Raw genomic sequence first — 27921 nt, forward strand, 5'->3', positions numbered from 1 at the left:
AAATCTAACAGTAACAAAGTAAAACAAAATTTTAAAAAACTTCAGTCGAGGGGAGATAGTCATGGAGATCAGCGAACAGACCTGGAATTGTGTATATCTTCTCTCTCCTTTTCTTCTTTCAATCTTTTGTTTTCTTTTTATTTGGTCTATGTCATAGTCGGTTTGCCTACTTATATAAGCTAAGCATGGAAAGCAAGCCCAAGGGAAAAGCAGTGGGCCCAGCAGTCCCAGAGGGATTTAGGAGGTGAGGGCAGTGGGGGAAGGGTGCAGTGAGCAGGCAGCGCTGTAGCCAGGGGAACAACTAGGGAATTAGAGTCAACAACAAGGAGGAGATAGAGATCCTGGGGATGTCAGAGCAGCAGCAAACTAGCTAAGAGGAAGTACTAAGAGGCAGAAATAAAGGGAAAGTGACAGTGGGGCAGGAGGAAGGTAAAAAGAAACAGAGGAAGGACCTAGGACCAATGGATAGAGGTATAAGCATAGGTATGTACAGATGCAAACGCAATAGTCCACAAAAATAGAGGCATTGGCTTATATACATATATTTATGCGCAATACACTGATGTAGTGGATGGCCTTTGGGCTTCTGTTCATACCCCCCTTCAGTACAAGAACACTTTGTTCTAACAAATCAACATGCTGAGATGCTCACCCTCCTGACACAATCGCTGAAGGCAAAACGGGTGCATAAGCAAATGTGGTGAAGAAGGCAGATGGTGCCCAGATATAAAAATATATAGTGTCTGGGGTCTTAAAGGCTTGCACTTAAACAAGTGACCATTCAACAGAAAGGCAACAAACCCACATGAAAGAAGCACACTGCTGGTGCAATCAGGAGACGTCATCAGGACCAGGTAATCAGCATCAGAAGGCACATAACAAACAAACAAAACATATTGTTGAGGATGAAGAGGGTTGGAGCAGAGACCCAAGGCCCATCTTTGACAATGGAACAATCCCCCCAGAGGAGGGCCACAGGCAAGGGATGAGTCAACCGGGGTACAGTAAAGCACTGATGAAACTTACAATGGGCCTCTGGTTCCTTGAGGCTTCCTCACCCCCCAGTCATGACTCCAGTGCTGCTTCTCAATTCAGACTAGACCGGAGCACATACACACGGATAGATAAGAGATGTGGGCTCATGAGTCATAGAATCCATGAACAGGAGTGGGAATAGAGATATCAGAAGGGGAGGAAGAAGGGGGGGGAGAGAAAAGGAGAAGGCGAGAACCGATCACAATGATTGACACATAACCATATACCTCTCTCCAGGGGGGAGAACAACAGAAAACATGGGGGAAGAAAGACAGTGGTCGGTCTAAGATACAGAAATAATAATAATTTATAATCTATCAGGGGGTATGAGCGTGGTGGGGGGAGGAGGGAAAAAAAGAGGAGCTGATACCAAGAGCTCAACAGAAAGTAAATGTCTAGAAAAGAATGAAGGCACATATGTACAAACATGCCTGATGCGATCGATGTATGGATTGTGACAAGAGTTGCAAGGGTCCTCAATGAAATGATCTTTAAATAAATAAATAAACACACAGGGAGGCACACAGTCTGCCCTTGAGGAAAAACAAAACAAAACAAAAAAACCTCAATTGAAAAGAAAGCAGAAAATATTAAAAACAAGAACACATTTAAATGGATCATAAGGGAGATAACTGCATCTGCAACACATGGGCTATAATAATTATAAAACCGGACTGCCTCATCTTTCTCTAGAGAAGTGGCGGATACATTTGAACTACTGATCTTTCTGTTAGCAGCCCAACAATTAATTACTTGCACTAATAGGAGTCTTTCAACTGACAAGAACTAGTGTAAAACTACTCCAGTTCCTGAAGCCCTTAGGTAGATCGATCCTAGCACATGTTCAGCACTGGTTCCAGGCTTCCCAGCCCCTTAGAGCAAATGATGGCATGCCCTTTACCAGCTGTCTTGTCATCCTTGAAAGTCCCTGGATGACACAATGGTTACTGCACTCGCTGGGAGTTTGGAAGTTTGAAACCACCCAAAAGTACCTTAGAAGAAATGCCTGGTGATAAACTTACTGCTGAGAAATTGGCCATTGAAAAATTTATGCAGCACATTCCTACTCTGATATACATGGGATCACTGAGAATTGGCTGTATCTGCTCTTTCTTTGTTTTGCTCCCCTAGCTGGGTTTCCTGGGGTCAACTCCCAATGAACCCTTTTGTGACCAAATTATTTTCTGCTTTGAAGTTTTTAGTTGATAGCATGTGCTTCCAGTAATGGAAGGTATGCTGTAATCCAGGAAAGAAAAAAAATGGAAGTAATATGTTTTTGATTTAATTATGTGGGACATATATGTCCCAAGTAGAACCTGGTGGTAGGATTGGTAGGGTGAGGTCCATTTCTTCAAACCATTCAGTTATAAAGATTCCTGCCAGGAGACACCTTGTATTACAACAGGGATAGCAACAGCTTCCCAAGAAACCTGAGAGCCTGAAAATGTTGGTAAATGATCCATGACCTACAGATCACACAAGGGTTATCCTATGCTTAATGGAATCCTTGTCTCAAAGTCAGCTTTTGGAGGAGCCCAAGCTATGACAGTTGCTGGCTACAGGTTTCTTCAGAAGGCCCACCTCTATGGATTTCTATTCTTCCCTTTCCAGGGGCCTCCCCCCAGCTGCCCTGGGGCCCATCACTCTCATTCTATAGTTCTCAGGCCTCTGCAGTCAGAGAACATCATCTGAGAAAACCACACAACAGATGACATTATCACATGTGGTGTTGACGCTTGGGTGTGTCTGCCTTTTAACGGGGCAGTTAAGGAAAGAGCTCAAAGGAGTGAATGCCTACTTGTGAAACCTCAGTCGGGTGTCACTTGATTGGAGGAGACTCTTTCCAAACAGGCTTTGTTCTGGCAATCTTTAAAAAAAATGGTAGAAAAAGAGTAGATCATCTAGTCACTCTGTTGACAAATCAAATTTAGAAATGAGGTGGGGAGATAGTGAGAGCAGGATTTGAAGGAAAGCCAAGGAATGTGGCTTAAAGTAGGGGGAAATGGAAAAAAACTAGCACATTTGATTGATTCCACACATTTTAACACCTCTGAAATTAGAATGTGTTTCATGATCTATCCTCACCACCACTCTCAGTTGTCATTGAGTCAATTCTGACTCATGGGAACCCATTTGTGTCAGAGTAGAACTGTGCTCCACAGTGTTTTCAATGGCTGATTTTTTGAAGCACATCCCCAGACCTGTACACCTCTTCCTTAGGTATCTGTGTATGCACTCAGGCAGCCAATTTGCACGCAGGTTAGCAATCGAGGTCATTAACCATTTGCACCACGAAAGGACTTCTCTTAAAGGATCCTTGCATTGTTGCTGCCATGAGCCATTCACAACATGAAACTGGATCGTAACTCTTCTTGTAGCCACTGCACTGGATTATGTGAACTACTGGCACAGCACATGTTGAGTTTAATTGCTTTATAAAATGTCATCAAAATATAATGGTATGATTTAAGATGGAAACAAGTAATCACTGGCCATGCAGAATGGCATAAGAACAAATATCAGGGTACAAATTTAATACTCGTTAAGTAAATATTAGTCACACTGTACAAATGATCATAAATGCTATATTTTCTTGGAAAACACAATCAACTGCTTTGCAGGATATAAGAAGGTTCAGGTTTCAGGCATCAAAAAAGCAAAAATCATATCATTGTGTGCTCATCTTCCTGATAAAAATGCTGAGGACAGATGGGTGCATGGGAAAATGTGGCAGAGAACGCTGATGGTGCCGGGCTATCAAAAGATATAGTGTCTGGGGTCTTAAAGGTTTGAAGGTAAACAAGCGGCCATCTAGCTCAGAGGCAACAAAGCCCACATGGAAGAAGCACATCAGCCTGTGAGTTCACGAGGTGTCGAAGGGATAAGGTATCAGGCAGTGAGAAACAAAAAATCATATCATTTTGAATGAGGGAGAGTGCAGACTGGGCAAATGGACATCCCCTAATAAGAGGCTCTCGGGGAAGAGACAAGCCAGTCAGAGTGCAGTGTTGCAACTACGAAACATACAACTTTCTTCTAGTTCCCACTTCCTCCCCCCACTATCATGATCCCAATTCTACCTTACAAATCCGGCTAGACCAGAGGATGCACACTGGTACAGATAGGAACTGGAAACACAGGGAATCCAGGGCAGATGAACCCTTCAGGTCCAGTGGTGAGAGTGGTGATACCGGGAGGGTGGAGCGAAGGTGGGGTAGAAAGGGGGAACCAATTACAAAGTTCTACATATAGCCTCCTCTCTCGGGGACGGACAACAGAAAAGTGGGTGAAGGGAGATGTTGGACAGTTTAGATATGCCAAAATAATAATAACTGATAAATTATCAAGGGTTCATGAGAAAGTGGGGAATGGGGAGGGGGAGGGGAATGAGGAGCTGATACCAAGGACTCAAGTAGAAAGCAAATGTTTTGCCAATGATGAGGGAAACAAAAGTACAAATGTGCCTGACACAATGTACACATGTATGGATTGCGATGAATGTGCTACAAGTAGATGAAGCTGCATCATATTAGATGGCTGAGATGCATGTAAAAGAATTTCCTATGCCATACAAAGGGACAATGGTGAGATAAACTGCCAAATTTCAGATAATAGATTAAAGAAGTCTCAGCACAAGAGGCTGCAGTAAATGAACCATACTTTCCACAGGATTATCAGTACGATTCACATCAGTTTACAGGAACTTCCTTCCTGCTGACTTTGAACAGAATGCACTCCACTCATAGCATGATACCAAGGAAAATAAAGAAAATGCAAAAAAGGGGGGCGGTGAAAATATGTGTTTAATCAAACAAGTAATGCTGGGAATGAGAACTGGTATTCTTTGGCACGCCCTAACACTATGTTGTCAATGCAAAACCATTTTAAAGAAATCAATATTATTAATTTGGGTTGCAAAAAAGACAGCACATCACAAACGGTATGCCTAATTGCCAATTGCTGATGCTACTATCATTTTAAGTTTTATACTTAAAACAATAGCTGAGACTAAAAACTTACTTCAAAAATATTATGGAGAGTGCACCATATTGGTAGATGGTGCTGGTGGAACTGATGAAAAACTGGGAGTAGACATTGTGTTTTCTAAGAATAATCACACCTGAAAGTACTCTCCAGAGAATATTAAGATTAATGGCTTGGCTAGACCACTACAACCCCTCAATATTTCACTCAAAAAACGATGTAAGGGTCATTTGCAGAAGGAATGTATGTAAATTCTAGGTCTTGTCTGAACTCTCCCAATTAAAAACATTGGGTAGGATGAAGAAAGTATCAGTCTCAGAATTTAGGGATTGGAGACAATAGTTGTGCACATTTTAAGGGGATGCTCCATTATAGACTCTCTTGATGGCCCCAAGGATATTATTTTATGGAAGCATGATGGACAGTAACTCTTTATGTGAAACATTTATAAAAGTTGACCTCTATGTATGTGAAAAATTTTAGGAAGATATTAAGCAATTTGTATTTTTATATTATTTTAAAGAACTACATTTCAATAAATCAAAATAGTTATTTCCATGAGGATAAAAAATTCTATGTGATTAAAAAGTATTCGTCAGTCTTTAACTATACTTTGTCTTTGAGGCAGGAACCATTGCTAGAGCTAAAGGTCGGTCCATAGAAATGAAAGATTTGACTCACTGGTGATACATAACATGTCGAAATGGACATGCAGTCAATAACAATTTCTCTTTCTTTCTTCCACCAACACTTATCTTGGGTTTGTTTTGATTTTTAAGCTTCATTCACAGACTTTGTAACTATTAAAAGGTAAACATAGGAGTGTAGTTTTGATGCATATGAGAATAAAAATACCAATTTTGGATTCATTCTATAGCGATGAATTTTCTATAGGCAGTTTTTGTCTCACACATTTCAGTGAGGAACTGCCGTAGGGAGAACAGAAAGGGAGCTTGGAGGAGAGCAATAGTGAGTCCTTGCTCTACGGGAAAAGGGGAAAAATGAGTAATTTTACTGAAAGATATGGGAGAAATTGCATCTGAAAGGGAAGGTAAAAGAAGCTCAAGTAGGAAAGGAAAATGAAAATATAGGTAATAGACCTGAGAAATGTTTAAAGATAGCATCTGAATGGTAAATAACAAATACTCATAAAGGGGGTGTTAAAAAGTTTGTGGAAACATTGAATTAAAAAATAAGGGAGTTTTTTTTCATGAGCTTTTTGAAGCCCCTCATGAGCGAAATGTGTATGAACGGTGGAGTGGAGAACGGTTCGCTCTGCAAACCATCGCCCAGTTCACACACAGGCCATTGGAATTCCTGCTAACTGGGTGGTTTGATGGAATTACATTCTGAGTTTCGGTTGCAGTTGTTTCCTTCTTTCCCTTTTGCGCCTTTTTTTCTAAACGGAGAGGCAGGGAGTTTTCAGGCTGTGCAACGTGGAGGAGCAGAAATCCAGACGCTCGGCATCCACCTAATTTTATTACTAATAAACAATTATTACTGCACATCACCTAATAAAAGAGGCCGTACAAATGTTCCCGGCTAATCATCTCATTTTTCCTCTAGAGAGAACATTTAGTTTACAAATCTGTATAATTTACTTTTAATTGTTAATTTACCACTGTATGGGTTTTTTTCTCTGCGATTGACTATTTGGGCCATTTCCTGGGCGGTCGGCACCTCCTTCGGAGTGACCTGGAGAAAGGTGAGGCTGTCCACTCCCAGCCTGAGGAACCCTCCGGGGCAGTGCTAGCTGGTTCTGTGCTGGAGGGTCACTAGGACGAGGCATCGACTCGATGGCAGTCAGTTTGGTGAGAGTTTTCCCAGTGGCAGGGAGACTGAATAAATGCATTTTATTTATTGTGCTGTTAAACCTGCTCTGGAAAAAAGCAGTGAGTGGCAAGTAAGTTTTACATACTTGAATAAGTAAGTTTTACATACTTGAATATTAGTTCTATAAATGACGTTTAGAAAACTCAGAAACCTACAAGGATCTAGTCCAAAAACAAACAAATAACAATAAGGTACTAATACCAACAAACGCACTTCCATCGACTTGAAATAACAAGTGACCCAGTATAGCATTTCCAAGACTCAATCGTCACAGGAGCAGACCGTCTGCCTTAGGTATCTGCTGTAGAACAGCTGGGGCCGGAATCACTGACCTTGGGGTTCGTAGCCCAATGTCTAACCCACGGCACCAGCCGAGCAATGAGTGCTTGGGTTACTCATGGGTGGCACTATGACAAACCTGGCCAGCACATGTTTTCCCTGAAGGGATTCGATATTTTCACTTAGACAAAATACATGATGGCTAAATTAGGCCTGCAGGCTAACACTTTACACTATCTGCACCATTAGTCTTGATATTCAAAGATGTCATAAAAATATTGTTAGTCTTAATGTCCTTAGAGATCATAAAATATTATTGTTTAAATGCATGCCATTTTCCCACTCTAGCTTATTAAGCTATGAGCCAGTCAACATGAATAATATCACACTACAACCACACCATGAAGCACAGTAGCGAGTGAATAGCTAGGGACCACCCTGATTCATGATCACGTCTTTAACAAAACTGTTGCTGTTGTTGTTAAGTACCATCAAGTGGTTTTTGACTCATAGAGACCTTATATGACCGAGTGGAACTGCCTCTTAGGGCTTTCTTGGCTGTGACATTTACGGAGGGGCTGGGTGGACTCAAATTGCCAGTGGTCTCAGCGGGAAACCCCTTAGTCATTTCCACTGACTGGCAGTGAGTTCGGTTTTAGAGTTTATAACCTTCCTGAATGTTTATTCGGAGTCTGTTCTAAAGAGGTACTCAAAAACTTTTTCTTCTTTTTTAAAAAAAAATTAAAATGATGCTTTTAAGATCAAGAGAGAAATAAATCACATAAAAATATCCTTTCGCACACACAAACAAATGAGTTTCTGTTGCTTTGTAAAGGAATAGAATATTGGGACAAATATTTCACTATTTATTGAGGGTAAATGGTGGTTTACAAATACTGACATTATGTGATGAAATATACATATATGTAAATTTTTACTTTGTTTTCTTTTACATTTTTTTTTAGGGAAAGTTTCATGGAAATCCAATGCATGTAGCTGTGGTTATTTCAAACTGTTTAAGGGAAGAGAGGAGAATATTGGCTGCCGCCAACATACCTGTCCAGGTAATAGTATCTGAACTCTATGATGTTATTTTGGACTTAACACTGGATTCTGAAACAGAATTTTAAAAATCATTTTATTGGGGGCTCTTACAGCTCTTATCACAATCCATACATACATACATTGTGTCAAGCACATTTGTACATATGTTGCCATCATCACTTTCAAAACATTTTCTTTCTACTTGAACCCTTGGTATCAGCTCATTTTCCCCTCACCCACCCTCCTTCCCTCATGAACCCTTGATAATTTATAAGGTGTTGGTTTTTTTCATGTCTTACAATGACTGCTGTCTCCCTTCACCCTCTTCGCTGTTGTCCATCCACCTGGAAGGCGGTTATATGTACATCACTGGGATCACTTCCTCCTTTCTCCCCCCGCCTAATTTTGCCCTTACCTCAGGGTATGGCTACTCTCATTATCGGTCCTGAGGGGCTTATCTTCCTGAATCCCCTGTGTTTCCAGCTCTGATCTGTACCAGTGCACATGCTCTGGTCTAGCAGGATTTGTAAGGTAGAATTAGGGTCATGATCATGGGGAGGAGGAAGCATTAAGAACTAGAGGAAAGCTGTATGTTTTTTCAGAGCTATACTGCATCCTGACTGGCTCATCTCTTCCTTGTGTCCTTGTTTTCTACACCAGCTGCCTCTACCACTTTCAGTTGCTTGGGATCAAGGTTTTGGAATCATCTTTGATTTATTCCATTTCTCTGCCTTTTTGCTGTGATAATTATGAAGCCTGTCCTATATTTATTTCTAAAAGGTTTTTTTTCACACCTACACCACCTTTTCTGTTTTCATCCACCTCATGCTAGTACAGGGTCATACAATAGCAGTCAAGAATGCAATACCTACCTTCTGATAGGTTTCCTAAGTACCTCCACCATGGCTGTCCTCAGAGAGCAATCTTGCTCAGAGTTCTTGTCCCACAAGTATAAGCCAATCCACAGAAGGAATTCTGTGCTACAGAAACTCCAAAACCAACCCAACGACTGCCATCAAATTGATTCTAGGCCCTGTAATTGTCGTTATATTGTTTTTAGGTGCCACGGAGTCATTTCCAACCCCTAGCAATCCAATGCCGAACAGAACAATCCTATACCATCCTCACAATTGTTCCTATGCTTGGATCCACTGTCCCAGTCATGGTGTCAATCCATCTCATTGAAGGCCTTCCTCTCTTTCACTGCCCCTCTCCTTGACCAAGCATGGCGTCCTTCAGGGGCTGGTCTCTCCTGAGAACACGCCCAGAGTACAGGAGATGAAGCCTCACCCCCCTTCCCTCTATGGAGCTCTGTGGCCATTCCTCTTCCAATACAGATTTAGTTGTACTTCTAGTAGGTCCATGGTACTTTCAGTTTTCGTCACCAGCACCACAATTCAAACACATCAACTCTTCTTTGGGCTTCCTTATTCAAGGTCCAACTTCCACATGCATATGAGGCAATTGAAAATCCCATAACTTGAGTTAGGTGCACCTTAGTCCTCAAATTAATGTTCTTGCTTTTCAGTACCCTAAAGTGGTCTTAAGCAGCAGATTTACCCAATGCAATGTATCCTTTGATCTCTTGACTGCTGTCTCCATGAACACTGATTGTGGATTTTAACCCATAATGACCCTACACAGTGTCCCCAAAATACAGATCTTTACCAGAGGAGATAGCCTCCTCTTTCTCCTGTGAAGCAGTTGGTGGGGTTGAACTGCCCACCTTGTGGTTAGCAGTTGAACACTCACCCCACAGTGCCACAGAAACTCCATAAAATTTATTTGTTGACTGCTTGAGCATACTTCAACTCAACTCAACTCTATCATCGAGTCACTTATGACTCAAAATGACCACATAGGACAGGTAAAGCTGCCCCTTTGGGGTTCTGAGACTTGGTTTGTCATCATTTAGATTGCATTCTATCCAACTATCCTGAATGAATTCAGATCCCCCATCAAAAATAATCAGAGGAATTAATAAAACCCTTTTGGGAATACTTTTTCAGCTAAATCCTTAGTAAAAGGAAAGAGTATATAAGTAATCAATTTTCTAAATCATACTTTGATAACTTAGTAAAGCATACCACTATATTTGTTTCTGAAGATCAAATTATATATATATTTACCTATTAAAAACTCTCAGGTTTAGTTATTGTCAGATCATGACTGTTCTTAAAGGAATATGAAGTTGGAATGATTTACCTTTTATGCTTTTTAAAGGAAGAAGAGAGATGGTATAATTTTTATTTGATTTAAAATCTGAAGTATAATGTTTCTAAAGCTAAAATAATTTGACTTGGTGCTATTGGAGTTGAACGATTGTTTTTGTTGTTCCTAATAAATGTTAGATGTCAGTAAAATTGAAGCATTCATTTAGTGTGGATGCCCATGAAACTCACTTTGAAAATAATGTGCCAGTTTGCCATACCGTCTCAAAAGAAGTATTTAAATTTCAAGGTCTTAACATTTCACTGAGGAAGAAAAATTATGGATTCTAAAATGAAAAAGAGCGAGAAAATGTAGTCATAGGAAATTTTATAGAGCGTTGCCAAACTGAAGAATGTGATGTAGTTGAAAGACACCTGATCCAGAATCAAGGACAAGAGTTCCCCTCAAGGTCCCACCCCCGATTTGCTGTGGAGCTTAGTCATCAACTTTCAATCCGCTTCTCTCCATCCCCGAACTGTGAGGTGAAGGGATTGCTTCCATCTCTAACTCTCATCTCTGGGACTGTATTTAGAATGAGCACATTCAAAGTTAGATTATTCGAACTGCCAAGAAATTGTGCTTGGAGAGGTATTGCAATCAGATGATTGTAACAGTGGTTACCAGGAGTGGAAGCAAAGGAAGACCGAGGAATCTTTATTTTGCGTGCACCAGTGCTGGAAAGTACAGCAGTGAATGTTGGTAAGGGTCAAACAGCATGACTGATATAATTGGTTTTATTGAATTATATTGGTGAAGAGTGTTGAATTGATAAATGTTGAGTTATCCATTCTTTTTATCATCTTTTTATTGGGGGCTCATACAATGCTTATCAAAATCCATACATGCATCTATTGTGTCAAGCACGTTTGTACATTTGTTGCCAACATCATTCTCAAAACATTTGTTTTCTACTTGAGCCCTTGGTATCAGCTCCTCATTTTCCCCTCCCTCTCTATTCCCCCCTCCCTCATGAATCCTTGATAACTTATAAATTATTAATATTTTGTCATATCTTACACTGTCCAATGTCTCTCTTCACCCACTTTTCTGTTGTCTGTCCCCCAGGGAGGAGGTTATATGCAGATCCTTGTAATTGGTTCCCCCTTTCTACCCTACCTTCATTCCACCCTCCCAGTATTGCCACTCTCACCACTGGTCCTGAAGGGATCATCTGTCCTGGATTCCCTGTGTTTCCAGTTCCTATCTGCACCAGTGTACATCCTCTGGTCCAGCTGGATTTGTAAGGTAGAATTGGGATCATGATAGTGGGGGGTGGGGTGGAGGAAGGAAGCATTTGGGAACTAGAGGAAAGTTGTATGTTTCATCATTGCTACACTGCACCCTGACTGGCTCCTCTCCTCCCTAAGATCCCCTGTAAAAGGATGTCCAATTGCTTACAGATGAGTCTTGGGTCCCCAATCTGTACTCCTCTTATTCAAAATGATTTGATTTTTTGTTCTTTGATGCCTGGTACCTGATCCCCTTGACACCTCGTGAGCACACAGGCTGGTGTGTTCTTCCATGTGGGGTTTGTTGCTTCTGAGCTAGATGGCCGCTAGTTTTTCAAGCCTTTAAGACTCCAGACACTATCTTTTGATAGCTTGGCACTATCAGCTTACTTCACTGCATTTACATATGCATCCGCTTTGTCTTCAGTGATCGTGTCAGGAAGGTGAGCATCATGGAATGCCAGGTTAATAGAACAAAGTATTGTTGCATTGAGGGAGTACTTGAGTGGAGGCCCAATGTCCATCTGCTACCTTAATACTAAATCTATAAATATATGCATATAGATCTATTTGCTCATCCTCATATATAAATATATTTACATATGTACATGCCTTTATTTAGACCTTTATAAATGCCCTTTGCCTCCTAGCTCTTTCCTCTATTTCCTTTCACTTTCCTCTTGTCCCACTATCAAGCTCAGCCTTCATATGGGTTTCAGTAATTCCTCTCAGTTAAATTACCCTTGATCATGCCCTGTCAGGCCTCCTACACCCTTCTCGCCAACAATTTTGGATAACTTGTTTTCTTGTCCCTGGGATTATTAACACCAATTCCTTTCTCCCACCTCCCCCTCTCCCATGTCCCCCCAGAACCATAGGGCCCACTGTTTTCACCTCCAGATTGTTTACCCACCTTATCTTAACTAGATAAACCTGCAGAGATAATAACATCCACAAAAACAAGACAGAGCAAAACAAAGCAGCAAAAGAAAACAAAACAACAACAAAAAAAGAAAAGCCTGTAAATAGTTCAAGGACTGTTTGTTGGCATTTAAGAGTGTTTTCCGGTCAAGTCTGCTGGGGTGCCACACCCTGACCCCAAAGTCTATATTTGGTATTCCCTGGGGTCTTCATTGCTCTGTTGCATGCCCTTACTGTTTTGCCTCGGTGTGGTGGGGTCAGATCGGGTGCAATTCCCACACTTTGTCTCCAGTGCTGTCCCCTGTAGTGCTATGGGTCAGTGAGGGATGTGGTGTCTCATAGTGGGAAGGGCCATATGGTCTTCTCTGTGCATTGGCTGCTATGAGCAGGAATAACACCCTCAGGGCTTGGTGGGCCAGGATATGCTCCACTCTCTCTTCCTTCCCCTTCATTTGCTCCCGCGGGCTATGATCAGACATGTCTCTCTCCCTGAGCTGCACCTTCAGTGCTGTCCTCTGAAGTGAATTCTTCTGAGGGGAGGAACAGGTGTCCACGTAGTTGGGATTGGGGCCAGCCCCTCAGACCTCTCCACTGGTTCCCTGCTTCCTGCTGGTATGTTGCATTCACATCTTGGAGCACCGAAGTTACCCATATTTTTATAACAATGAAAACTAAGAAATGTGGCCTAGGAAATCTGGTTAGCCTTTCTGTGTAAAGCCACAGCCATTGAGTCAGTTCCGACTCCAATACCATACAAGAAGCCTCCATAATCATCCCGTCAATCTAATGCCATTGGTTTGTTTGGGCCTTTTTTTTTTTAATCGGCGCTGCAACAAGACCAAGACTAGTGTATTACTGAGAGAACTTACCTACAACTGCCCACCGATCACAAAGACTTTTTAAAAGATGTCTCATATGAACTGGAACTTATTAGCAAAACTTTTAGTCTTCCCCTTGTATACACACACACACACACACACACACACACACACACACACACACACTATTGTGCTGGAGGCCTGGTAATGTCGTGGCTTACATGTTAGGCTGCTAACTATAAGATCACCAGTTCAAAACCATTAACCACTTGGTGGGAGAAAGGTGAGTCCTTTCACTCGCATCAAAATCTACAGCCTCAGATACCCACAGGGCCAGTTCTGCTCTGTCCTACAGGGTTGATATGAGCTGCAACCAACTGGATGGCAGTGAGCCATGTTTACTTTTATTATGAAGAAGTGTTAAGAAAATTAAAAACTGCATTGGGAGAAAAAGGCCAGGAAAATGTCACCAAGAAATTTCCCCACCATGACAGCGCACCTGCTCACTCTCAAGGGTGCTAAGGACTGACCTATGAAAACTCCATTGGGAAACCCTATCCCATCCAGCCTTAATCATGCCCCTTTAGTCTTCTTATTGTTAAGTAAATGCAGAGCACATTTAAAATAAATACAATTCCAATCCCTGGGAAAACCTAAACTGCTGATTTGCTGTGTGTAGATCAAAGAGCATGGAATTCTTCGGGGGAAGAGTTAGAGAGGTGGAATCACTGCTTTCAGAAGTACATTAACCTCGACAGAGGCTATGTCAAGAAACAATAGGTTTGGGGGTTGATTTTTTTTTTGTTTAATAAAGATTTCCGTAATTTAGTGCCAGTAATTTTACTTACTCACATGCATGCTCACTTGAGCACAAATGCACACACATGAGCACAGGCTACTGAGCTAGTGCGATGTCATTTTTGTCATCCACTCTATCTTTAACAATTAACTCCACTTGCACATCATTTAGGAGCCCTCGTAACCACAGGTCTATGAGTCAAACCTCCAGCCAGGCCGTAGAGAAAGATGAGGCCGTCTGCTCCCATAAAGATTTGCAGTCTCAGAAAAGTCCCATGGAGCGAAATTAGTCTGAATTGACTTGATGGCAGGAGGTTTGGTTTTTTGCATATGTCATTCAATATCCTTCTACTTCGTGATTTTTAATGGCTGTAGCGTTTTCCTATCATATTGATCCAAGCATCAGTTGAGTGTAATTCTGATGTTCAGTATAAGCCTGTTTCATCAATATCAATGGATTTTCAAGGCATTCTTTTTTTTCCAGGGACCCCTGGAGAAATCCTTACAAAGTTCTTCGGTTTCTGAAAGACAGAGGAATGTGGAGCACAAAGTGGCGGCCATTAAGAACAGTGTTCAGGTGAGTGATCTCGTGGGTGACCTGGGACAGCTTGCTAGTGTCCTCAACAACGAGCTGGGCGGCTTCCTGCAGCGCTGCCGACGTTCATGTGTGCGCAAGTCCAAGGGCACTTTGTTGGAAGGAGAAATGGCCCTCCGACAGAATACTAGAGAAGACAGCCTTGTGGGAAGGCTTGGTTTTTAATGATGATTTCCATTTCTTTGATATAGGACTATTCAGGTTATCTATTTCTTCTTCACCAATTTTTGGCTAATTTTGATTTTTCAAGAGATCCATCATTTAATCTAATTCATATTTTTCTAGTATAAAGCTATTTATATATCCCTTCATTGTTATTTTAATTTCCATAGAATCTGTAGGGATCCCACCTTTCACATTCATTATGGATCATTTGTATTTTCTCACCTTTTCTTGGTCAGTCTGGTTAGCTGTCTATCTGTTTTATTAACTTAAAGAGAATCTCTTAAATGAAGCTGCATTTTCTCCATTTTGTATATAAACTCAAATGCTTAATTTAATTTCTAAAATCTACATAACTTTCAAATCCTTTGTAAAAGTCATAAATTATATAAAATAAATAGGCAAGATGTTTAAAGATAAACTGCCCCTGATCCTGTCTGATAGGGAAGAGGTTTTAAATAATGGTATTTGTGACATTTACTTCAGACCTCTGATTAGTGACTCTCCATTACAAGCAAGGCAGGCATGCTAAAGTCTTTGCTTGCTAGAAAAAAATGGTTTTTCAGAAGGTGAACTGTCTGTGCATATTTTAAGATTAAAGCCAAGCACATTATGGACTCTATAGTGTTCAAGTCAGGAAATGACTCCTTGATTACAGTGAGAAAGCACATTAGTCACGTGCACAGATGGGTTCGCATCTAGCACAGGCATCTTTTGTCATTCTTGTGGAGTCTGGTGTAGCAGAAACCCACCTTTAGAAGTCCAACCAGGTCCTTGTCAGGTGTGTGCACCTACCCCTCAGCTGCTGTCCAATAGCTTCTCCAGAGAATGGCCTCTGCGGGTTACATGGTGTTACCAAAAACCAGACCCCCTTGCCTCAAGGAGGCATTGACTCTGACACAGTCATGCGCCAGAGCTCCCTGTGAGATGAAATTGAAGCTCGGCACCCACTTCCTGTGCTCACGTCTTTTCTCCTAAAAGCCAATAAATCATGTCTATGTGACCCCTGATCTGAGCTTTGATTCCTAACCATGTATGCCCTGCAAAAACAGTGTTTAATTGTCAATAAACCCCCCTTACACCGTAGCCTCAGGTGTCTGTGAGATGTGGCACTTCCGTACACATTTCAGAACATCTTGAGGTTTACCCGTGAGGTTCACTGCTGGCTGCTTTTGTACTGTGAAATTGTTGATACAATCTGAAGGCCTTTTAATTACTGACTGCCACTGGTCTTTCAGGGTATGGCAGTGTTTTAATATCATGATTTTCATTAGAAGATTCTGCAAGATGTCAGCTCTTAACTTAAAAAAAATCATTTTATTGGGGGCTCATATCATTCTTATCACAATCCATACATCCATCCATTGTGTCCAGAACATATGTACATTTGTTGCCATCATCATTCTCAAAACATTTGTCCTCCACTTGAGCCCTTAATATCTGCTGCTCATTTCCCCCTCCCTCCCCACTCCCCCCTACCCCGTGAACCCTTCATCATTCATATATTATTATTATTTTGTCATATGTTACACTGTCTGACGTCTCCCCCTGCCCTCTTCTCTGCTGTCTCTTCCCCAGGTATTAGGCTATACGTAGATTCCTGTAGTCAGTTCCCCCTTTCTACCCTACTTTCTCTCCACCCTCCAGGCATCGCCACTCTCACTACTGGTTCTGGAGGGGGTCATAACTTTTAATTAATTTTGAGATAAAGAAATGAAATCCCTTTCTACTTCTGCTTTAAAAATATATTTCATTGCACATGCAGATGCTCTGCCTTTTAGGGTTACACAGCTTTCCGGAGGTGTCTGCCCTTGAGCAACTTATCACGGAAAGGAAACGCTGATGAAAAGAAATAGAGACTTGCCTGGGTTTGACATTTAGCTCCAGGATTTCCTGCTGACTCAGAGTTTGATAACTTTTTCCAACTAAGTTGTGTAATTGTGGGCAAGGAAGAAACTAATAATTATATGCATTTACTTCACATCTTTATGTTTGCCTTGATCGTATGTAAAAGAGAGAACCTCCTTTACAAGATTGCCACGAGGATTAAACAAGATAATATATAAAAGGGCTTTAGTCAAAAAACGTGCCCCTTCAACCGGTGAGACCGGTAGAATCAGCAACTTCACAGGACTTCCTTGTTTTTCCAGGTCTTGCAAGTTTTCTGCTTCCGCCAGGGCTCAGTCTTCACTGTTCTCTCATTCATTTTCGTGGAAACAGCCTCGTTTTCCTTCGCTGACAGGTTTCTCCTTCTGACATAGGTTCTGGCTCTCAAGAGTCCTGTTGTGTCTGAGCAGGAAAAAATTACTAAATTTAGGGAGACTAAATTCTTGATTCCAACTCCCAGTGACGTTATAGGTCGGAGTAGAAGTGCCCCGGGAGTGTCTAAGCCTGCAATCTTCACAGAAACCATCAGATCTTCTCGTTTCGAGCAGCTGGTGGGTTCGATGTGCTAACCTTTCGTCAACCTGCATCACCAGCACTCTTGAAATAGTCCTGTAAAGTCTCAAAGATCAGAGCCCACGGAGGAAACATAGATAGATATTTTTCTTTCTTCTAAGAAATGAAGAGGAACAATATTGGATGGGCATTTCCATAAAGCGCAGACCAGAATGGCGGCATCAGACAAAAAGTGATAGTGCATTAATACGAATTATGGGACTACTGGAGAGTTCTAAGATGGGAAATGTAGATATTTTTCCTCAGATAAAACAAGATCATATTAGTAGAATCATTTGGAACTATTGGGAAATGAGAGCTATGATGACATATTCCCAAATCGACAGGAGAATACAGTTGGAAGAGGAAACTCAATCTGGCTCCTTCAGCATTAGCTATTTAGCTTTCCTTGGAGTTTGCTCTTCAGAAACACAGAGCCAGCAGTCTTTGGCTGTTAGTGGTCCTGGTATATCAGACGGTGTCCTTTGAAATACTTGTAAGGTTGTTTCATTGGCCTGCCCACTGTAACTCAGAGTATGTTTTCTTTTACAAAAAGATGACAGAACAAGACACCAAATACTTAGATGACCTGCAAGATGAATTTGACTACAGATATAAAACAATCCAGACAATGGGTAAGTTTTTCTTTTGCCCTTAATTCCACACAGCGAAATCTATAATGTGTCTGTGGTTTCTTCTTTACTGACAGAACAATTTTGGTAGGTGGGTCTTTTTAATTGAAGAAAAGGACTCTTTGATTTGCTCCTCCCCCTTGCACTCAGTCTGTAAGCTTTTTCACTGTGTGTTTGTCTCTTTCCAGAAAAATATATTTTCTCCACCGATACAAAAGTAAATTGTAGACCTCGGGAAATGTCATCCCTAAATCCATCAGCATGCATATCCAAAAAAATCTGAATATCTTCCTATACAATCAAAATAGCATGATCACAAGTAGCAAAAGTAATAATAACATTTTCTAATCTTTGTTTTTAGAATTTTGTTGTTGTTTGTTTGTTTGTTTTTTAATACTAAGATGGGGCTGTCTGCTCCTGTAAAGAGTTAACAGCCTCAGAAACTCAGTGGAGCAGTTCCACACTGTCCTGTAAAGTCCCTATGATTCAGAATCAATTAGGTGGAGATGGATTTTTTTGTTTGCTTAAGGCCACCAAGAAATTACTACTAATATCTTCCCTACATGTGTTTTCATAATATATTTGTTCAGATGATAAAGTCAAAATGTGCTTCGTTTAAAAAATTTAGAAGATAGTAAAAGATGCAGTAAAAAAAGATTACAAAAGACACTATCCATAAACAAGTACTATCAAAATACTAGTGCATTCATTTTATTTCTAGTCTTTCCTTTGAGGGGACATATGTAATATATATTCATAGACATAGATGTAGGTATAGATGTAGAGGCAGACATACACGTGTACATATAGCTAAAAAACATGAAAAGAAATACAAGATCTAAGATTTCAAAATAATAATGGATTGATAGCTTAAAGTGAATTATAAGAGGGCAATTGGCAAAGTTTAAATTAGATCTAAATTAGTAAATAGAATTGTATCAATATTAATTTAGTTGTTGATCATTATACTGTTGTTACATAAAGTAATATTAGGGGAAACTTGATCAAGTGTGCATAGGATAATGTACTTAAAGTTTTTTAAATTCTAAAATGATTTCAAAATAACTTAAAATTGATGAGTTATAAACCATTCATTTACAGAATTATCTTTAACTATTGAAATATTAGCTTAAAATATAACTTGGAGGGATATGGAATATTAGGAAATTTGTTTACCTGGCAGGGGTGGAGAATGAGGTGTTTCATTTGTATTCTTCTGGAATTTTCATGCTGTCTTTACCGCCAGAAGTGTCATTCAGAATGTTTATGATTATTATGATTTCTTCAGAAGAAACAGCACAAAAAATAGGTTTGATCAGATTATTAAAGGGGTATGTCCCTTTAAAGATTTAAAACAATTATCAATTTAATCAACCATTACAGTTCACTAAAGGTGGTGATGTCATGGTTAGTTTCATACCAAGTTTTATATATGAATTGGCAATTTTCAGAATTACAGCATAACAAAATACACTAATCAGAAAAAATATTTTTAAATTATTAGGATTTGGGGTACTTTATAATCTTCAGTTATCTGTGTTTATCATAAAGAATTAAATGGTCATATTCTCACCTAAGTCAATGTGCATTTAATTTCTTTGTTCCATTCTGTTATAAGTGAAATGAGAACCAGCAACCAAACTCACTACCACAGAGCTCATGCTGGCTCACAGGGACCCCGCTGTGGATTTCTGAGACTGTAACCATTTACAGGGGTAGAAAGCCCAGTCTTTCTCCCACAGAACTGCTGGTGGTTTCGAACTCCTGACCATGCGAATTGCTGCATGAAACCATGACACCACCAGAGTGAGATACAAAGAAATTAAGTGCTACTGATAAAGACTGGAAAGTCGTAGTTAATGAAATTCCCTATCAGCCAGCATTTTTCTTCTTTAAAAACACTGTTGAACAGTGTGCTCTTGCATGGATATAGCACATGTTGCTTATCCATTTATTAATTGACAGATTCACTGATAGATGGATATTTGCTTATCAGAGGCCTGGTGGTGTAGTAGATAGGCGTTGAGCTGCTAACCACAGATCACCAGTTCAAACTCACCCAGCTGCTCTACCCAAGTAAGACTTAGCTCTCTATGCCTGTAAACAGTTACAGTCTCGGGAACTCCCAGAGCCATTCTGCTCAGGCCTACAGTGTAGCTATGAGTCAGAACTGACTGGAGGGCAGTGAGTTGGGTATGTTTCAAGTAGAAGAATAAACTTGCTGGGTTATATGGCAAAAGTGGTTTAAGTGGTTTCTTCCCCTTCAAGATTTACTTATTTTTCATTTTTTATTGTGAAATGGATGAAGGACTACAGAGTTGATCATCAGTTTACGTTCAACAATTCATATACATTTTTCATATATCATGGCATTCCCGGCACCCTCCTCAATGTACTATCCCTGTTTCCCTCTTCCTTTCCTAACCCTACTGAACTTTCTTCTTGGGTGAAAGTTGCCCTTTTGGTCTCAAATAGTTGATTATTCTAAGGAGTGCATGCATCCTTAGTGTTCTTGTGCCCCTTCTAGGCTTGTCTATTGTTTGGCTAAACATTGAACCATGTGCGTGAGGTCAGGTGAAAGCCTGAAAGATGACTAAGGGTCCTTGTCCTGGGTGCGCCACCAGTCCCTGCCAGACCAAGAAGCCTGGTCTGCATCATTTGATGATTTCAGTTTTGTTCCACATTTTCTCCCACTATTTTCAGGACTTTCTAATGTGATCCCTTTTAGAGCAGTTGGTAGCGGGAGCTGGACACTGTCATCCATAATCTTCTGCAAACCAGGCGTTCATAAATTAAGGTTTGATACCATTCCCTCCTATGCATTTGTATTTTATTATTTATGATCCTCGGATCACACAGGCTGGTGTGCTTCTTCCACATGGATTTAGGTGACACCTCACTGGTTGTAAGACAAGCCTTTAAGATCCCAGACACTATTCTTTCTGACAGCCAGGGACCATCTGGTTTCTTCATCGCACTTTGCTACATAACCCCCCTATCTTCAGCGGGTCTCTTCATGAGTACAAGCGTGCTGTCTTTTCCATTGCAGATCAGGGCGACAAGAACAGTGTCTTGCTGAATCAGGAAGTTTTGACTTTGCAAGAAATGCTTAACAGCCTTGACTTTAAGAGAAAGGTTAGTGAAGGATTTTAATTGACATTTTGCCTGTTATTTGTTTTACTTTTTCCATAAACCTACTCCTCCAGAAATGAATCACGCATGTGGATTTTGTCGATTCCATTGACTCTAAATTTAAAGTCCTAATAAAATTAATGCACCAGAGTTCAAATTAAGCAACTGTATAAACATATTAATAGAAATGCATATTAAAATTATAATTTTTTAACTTATGGGTTTCATGACTTACAACATTCAGCATTATTGTCGTAGGAGTTACACATTTAACATATTTATACTGAAAGCTATTGGAAGTATGTCAACACGTGTTATATTTTTTTCTTGGGACTTCTCTATGTAAATACTTCATTGAAAATATAATGCAATGACAATTTGGCCAAGCCCTTAGTCCCCAACTCAGACAGATGCTTTTACAGGTTTATTATGAGTTGGTGGCCGTTGTTCATGAAAGTCTTTTCAATCATCACCATTTCTTTCAGGAAACCCTCAGTAAGATGACGCAGATAGTGAGCGAAACGGACTTGTTAATGAACAGCATGCTGCTAGAAGAACTGCAAGACTGGAAGAGGCGGCAGCAAATCGCCTGCATTGGCGGGCCACTCCACAACGGGCTCGACCAGCTGCAAAACTGGTAAACGATTGACATGAGATTCTAGTGAAAACCACAGGAAGTACAAAACTTCAGTGTCAGTCAGGGCAGTGCAGGCTCAGCCTGGAACGCTCCGCTATTTAGCTGACTGATGTTTTACTAACAGCTGTGATCTCCAGAGTTGAAAATGAGTAGATGATACTGTGTAAGTGTTTCCTTTCAGGAAAAAGAAGCATATAGAGAATGCTTAAGAATAGCTTCATTCAAGAAATAAAAAAACAAACAAAGAATAGCTTCATTTTCCCATATCAGGGACCAACCTGCAAAGATGCAAACTGGAATTTTTAAGCCCGCAGTACCTTTTCTTTAAGGGCACAAAGAAGCGCTGGCTTTAAAAGCCTGAAGAATGACATTGCAATATTTAGCTGTGGATTTGTTAAGCATTGGTGTTGTGTGCTCAATCTAGTCAGTGATTTACATTTAAAACGAATGAAAACTCTCAAAACTGTAACATCCTCTGTATATGCACACATACGTGCATCTGAGGTAGACACACAGGACTATTCTTGACATTAGAAGCTAAAAATATTGATAGAGGTTTTCCTGGTAAATACAAAATAAAATCATGAAAGGAAAAAGAAAGAAAGAAAATAGAATGAAAAAGGAAATGTTCAGTTGAAGTCCACAGTTGTCTTCCAAGAGTAAAAGTCAGTACAGTGGAAAGATGTAGCATTTGGGCAGTTTCACTACGAGCTCTACCTTGCCAGGCCTACTTCTCAAAAGAACCAAGGGCTTGAGTTCGTTTCAACACATACTGGCTTTCCTTGGTGAGAGATTTTGATGCTCTGATCTCGCTGCATTATAAAAGCAAGACAAGCTGCAAAGGGCGTGATAAAGAACTTAGTGAGTAATGGTGTTCACACTAAAAATCAGCATCTAGTTGATCTTGGACCCTCTGTCCTCAGTGTTAGATGCAGAGATGCTGACGGGGCCAGATGGACTTCTCATCTCAGATGGGACTTTCTGCCTCTTCAGTAGTTGGAGGCTCCTGGTGTCCATTTCCATTTCCCTTTTCCTTGGATTCTTATCCTAAGACTACCACACAGTGACTAAAATAATCAGTAGATACCAGGGCTGAGCATTTCTCACTATACTTCTCTCCAGAGTAAGCCATTAATAAGACATGTAAAACTATATGGATTTGAGGCAGGGACTGCTTCCTATTGTTGTTGTTGTTTTTTTCAGTGTTCTTACACATAGCATTCTTCATGTCATGTATTGATAGTTTTAAATTTGTTCCTTCTTTGTCCTTTAGTGAGTGTCATATCATTCATCTATATGTGTATACCTAGAGACATATACGTAAACACACATATATAACAGAATTTAACACAAAGAATAATTAAACAAAATAATTTGGTTCCAGATGTTGACAAAACTTCATGAATGATCTCTTGTCTAAAACTGAAGCGACAAAACATTAATATACAAGGAGCTTCAAAAGTTTGTAGAAAAACAAAATAAAAAACTAATGGACATTTCCCATGGACTTTTTGAAACCCCCTCAAAGCATGAATATAAGAAAAAAGGCAGGTTCTGAAAATAAAAATGAAGGGCCTCCCCCATCTTAAATGGAATGAGGTCATTGGCAACTACTTGATAATGTAAGATGTATTCAATATGCTCAACTGTCGATGGTTAAGTGGGAAAACTCTCTCCAATCTTCATTTGTGGTTTACTAGCTTTACACTGTTGGCGGAGAGTCTTTTCCAACTCAGAAGGCAATTGGAGAAATTAGAGGAGCAATCCACCAAAATGACCTATGAAGGTGATCCCATCCCAATACAAAGAGCACACCTGCTGGAGAGAGTCACCTTCTTGATCTACAATCTTTTCAAGAAGTAAGTGAAATCTTAGCAATCCAAATGCCTCTAGGCATCCTCTGTCCTGCAGACTCATAAGGACACCCTGGGGGCGGGGGGCTGTGCTTAGGGGCAGGAGTGGGCAGAAGAGTTTAACAATGAGCCCTAGGTGAAGTGGATAGAGCCCCTGAGTCCAGAAGCTGCATTTCTCCTCTTGCGAATGTGTTCATCAACGCTTTCCCCACTAACTAGCTTAGTTTGCCAAGGGCTAAGTCACATGATCCCCTACACTTCGGTTTTCACATTGTAGAAGGAAAGAGTTGCTTCGTAAAAAAATTAACCAAGAAATAAAACATCTCTAAAGAGGAAAAAAAAAAAAGTCTATACCAGATACCCTAGTATTTAATTCAAGAATGGCATGAGTTAAACTTTCTACTTCACCTTTGGTGTGATAAAAATGAATGGGGGCTTTTATTCTTGACCCAAAGAATTATTGACTGTTGTTACTGAAGAACAAACATTAAAAATTCCCCATGTTATGGTAATTACTTATGAGGCATTGTTAAAGGCTAGAGCTTAATATTGGGATTTAAACCTGTTCTATGTGGAGAAAATATAGACTTTATGAGAGGACAGCACCCCATTTTGCTGTGGCTTCAGGCTGTCGTTATTTTCAGTGTTTTTGAACGATGTACTGTATTTCCTTTTACTCTAGCGCCTTTGTGGTTGAACGACAGCCGTGCATGCCCACCCACCCACAGAGGCCAATGGTGCTCAAAACCCTCATTCAGTTCACTGTGAAGCTAAGGTAGGCCAAACGCAGGCTGTCATTCCATGTGTTTATGAAGCTACAGCCACCACCTCCTCCAGGCTGGCTTCTCTCACTGTACTGCGATTTAACCACTCTGTCGAATACCTCCTGTGGACTGAGTGAGCACTGAAGTATATATAGTAAACAACAAACAGTTATGGTCAATTCCAACTCGTAGCGACCCTATGTGTGTCAGAGTAAATTGTGTTCCACTGGGGTTCCAATGGCCGGTTTCTGTAAGCAGATCACCAGGCCTTCCTTCTGAGGGACTTCTGGGTGGACTTTTCGTTAACAGCTGAATGCCTGCCTATCAGAGCCAACCATGGTTTCCAAGGGAGGGTAATTACAGAAACTGTAAACTAAGGACTCTTCTTCTCAAGAGCATGACAATATAGATGGAGGACAATATAGAGTAGTATGAAATGGAGCAGTATGGGATTAATGACTGGAAAGCTGACTTGTGGGGAAATGGAGGTTGAAAAGGCTTCATGACTAGTGAGAGAGAAGGGCCATGCTTGCAGAGCAGAGGGAAAGGGAGGAGATTACAAGGCAGTGAGGCAAGAGAAATATAGGCTTCCTCGATCTGTTTGGTGATACAATTGAGCAGGATGATAGGATTGAGAAAACAAATTGGGGACAGATTATGGAAGGCCTGTAATAGCCTATCCAGGAAATACAGTGCCACATTCGTTCCCTGGGATTACCTTAGAGCTGGCTAACTGGGTTTTCCACCCAAACTTTCAACACCACAGTTTCCAGTATATCCTAATGTAAAGACACAGACTTTGGTGTTACTGTTCATTTGCTTTATCTGTGTATTTGCATGAGCTTCCCCCAGGTCATTTGAGCTTTCCTGTCTATGAGAGCTCCCCATTGACACTTCAAAGAGTTGAGTTCTAGATTTTAAAAAGTTCCATCATGCCAAGAGTACCAGCACCTAAACCTTTAAATTCCCAATCACTTAGTTACCCGATCACATCCACCAAAAGATGATGGATGATCCCAAGGGAGAGAGTTTCTTAGGAGTCCCTGATCAGGTCTCACTATTGGTACTTCATTTTAAAAAGGAAGGCGTTTGTCTTCAGGGTGCATTTCAAAATCCTTAATTAAAATTCGTTTTGTGTCAATGTTATACCGAGATTTAAGAACCTAAAACAAAAGGCAGACATAGGTCCCCATTTAAACGTGTGTTTTTTCTAAAGGTGTTTATTCTTATTCCCCTGGTTCTCTATAGCCCAGAGGACACTCATAATAAAGGGAAATGTCATGAAGGGGTTGTGGGCATCTGACTTCTCCTTGAGATAGAGGGGCCGGGGAGTCTGAGATGCTCTCTGGGACAAAAAGGAAGATGAGTAGGAATTATTTTGAGTGAAAGAAGTCCCCAAATCCGCACCAACTTGCTTGTTTGAACGGCGTCACAGGAATAGCAGTGCATCCCTGGTTTGGGGGTTCGGCCCTCCTCTTCCACGGACTTTAGGACCTCATCTCTCGCTCTGTGTCCTGCTGCCCAGTGTCTTGATACACAGTCCTGTAGTTAGTATCTGAGATTTCCCCTGACACTCTTCTCAATTAGGGAACTGCTTCATCCTACTTTATAAGTAAGGGTGATGTAAGACACCATTGTTACTCATTCACATGTTACCATCTTTCAGACCCTCCCTAACGTAAGTAAGGCAGAAAGGAAAACATCTTGCCTTTTTTTTTTTCATATGCTCGTCCTTCTTGCTAACCTCCCATTACTAACAGTTATTGCACGCTTATCCTATTCCAAAGCCAAAACCAATGCCATGTTCAGAACATTTGAGGAGCCTCCGCTGCAGTCTACCCACTCTCTTCTTAGGAATATATATTGTCTATGATTAACTTTCTCTAATTCTGGCCATTTGCTTACCACCAGATTCTCTGTGTTCCATTTATTTACTTATATCCACCCTGTCCCTTCTCCATCTTCACGTCTCTGTAATTCCCCAGTACCTAGAGTGTACTTACCAGAAGTGAAATCTGAGATGAATGTGAGAGGAAGTTAGTGAGGGAGGAGGGAGTTTGGGAGTATCTCTGAAACTGGACACAATCCTCAGAGAGTACACCAGAGGACGCATCTCAGGGGGAAATGGGGAAAGCAAAAGGATAAAGGAGACTGATACCAGAAGGAATGAAAATAATTGCTTTTATGAACTTCATTCATTTGTTTGTTTAAAATTAGATCTTTTAAAATATGACCACTTTTGCTGTAGCTTAAATATAGCATGTTTAAAGATTACAAGTGCACTTGAATTGGGATTTTACATGTTCCAGCAGAGGTAAAATTTTTCTAAGAATTTTCTTTATAAAACACTTGACATTAAAATAGTTGATTTTGCTAAGCTTCCATATTATTTTTCCACTACTTAGACATTTAGCCAAGATTTGGATTTTAGCCAAAATACACAGTGAATTTTGGAAGTTCAAACCAGCAGCTCCTTTGAGGGGGAAAGATGAGGCTATCCTGCTACTGTGAGGATTTTCAGCCTGGGAAACACAGCGTAGAGTGCCTATGGACGCTGAATCGAGCTGACTAGTGGGTTGAATAGGGTATTATTACCTGGCATACATCAAACTCCCAACATTTGGAAACACTGTTCAAGTGTTTGTAAAGAAGCATGCTAAGTGGTGCTGATGTCAACATGCACTCATAACATGACAAACTAACAGGAATTGTATCGTTTTAAAACAACTGGTGTACAAATGGAGGAGCACAGGTAGTACAGTGGGTTCTGCTTTGGGCTGCTAACTGCAAAGTCAGCAATTCAACTCCACCAGCTGCTCGACTGAAGAAAAACGAGGCTATCTGCTCCTATGAAAATTTCCATTCTTGGAAACCCAGCAAGGCAACGCTACGCTGTCCCAAAGGGTCGCTGTGAGTCAGAATCAACTAGATGGAGGTGTGGTGGGTTTTAACACTAAAATGTGAATACTGTAAATTGGATTTGTTGGCATATGGCATAAATATAATAAAATACTTAAGTACAAAAAGTGCCTATTAACACTTTAAATTTGATCTTTGATTCTTTATTAATGTTTCTTTCCAGACTACTAATAAAGTTGACAGAGCTAAACTATCAGGTAAAAGTCAAAGCATCAATTGACAAGTAAGTTTCTAATTTAATTTTTAAATGTAAAAATTTAAGTGTTTTTGATTAATTGCTCTAATTTATAGAAATACTTTAACTTTATAGTTTATTTCTTTAATATTACTTTATCAGTATATTACAAATATATTGACAATATATTACAAATATTTGACTTTAAAAGTGAAGTATTAACCAGCACTCCAATGAGGACTTACTAAAAAATTTTTACTATAAAGATCTCAAATGAAATTTTATGGACCATCTTGTAAAGTACGATAGAATGGTTTTGCTGGATCTATTAAATGGCTCATTTCAAGAATCTTCTTGGTTTTACAGGAATGTTTCAACTCTAAGGTAAGACTTTGTGGACATTTATTTGTTATTATTTGCTAAAATATATATTTTATCTAGAACCACATAAATAGCTACGA

The 27921-nt window shown here is 40.3% G+C and overlaps 1 protein-coding gene across 2 annotated transcripts in view; it reads left to right on the forward strand.

The window, feature by feature from the left end:
* Positions 1-27921, forward strand: part of STAT4 (signal transducer and activator of transcription 4) — a 128270-nt gene that overhangs the window by 56915 nt on the left and 43434 nt on the right. For both annotated transcript variants that reach the window (XM_075528976.1, XM_075528975.1), the window contains exons 3-11: positions 8097-8195; positions 14637-14729; positions 17905-17983; positions 21030-21115; positions 21598-21749; positions 23450-23608; positions 24285-24377; positions 27449-27508; positions 27827-27844. In XM_075528976.1, the coding sequence (XP_075385091.1) occupies positions 8097-8195; positions 14637-14729; positions 17905-17983; positions 21030-21115; positions 21598-21749; positions 23450-23608; positions 24285-24377; positions 27449-27508; positions 27827-27844 (839 nt within the window). The remainder of the gene's footprint in view (positions 1-8096; positions 8196-14636; positions 14730-17904; positions 17984-21029; positions 21116-21597; positions 21750-23449; positions 23609-24284; positions 24378-27448; positions 27509-27826; positions 27845-27921) is intronic.

This window comes from Tenrec ecaudatus, chromosome 13, assembly GCF_050624435.1.
Source record: "Tenrec ecaudatus isolate mTenEca1 chromosome 13, mTenEca1.hap1, whole genome shotgun sequence".
NCBI lineage: Eukaryota > Metazoa > Chordata > Mammalia > Afrosoricida > Tenrecidae > Tenrec > Tenrec ecaudatus.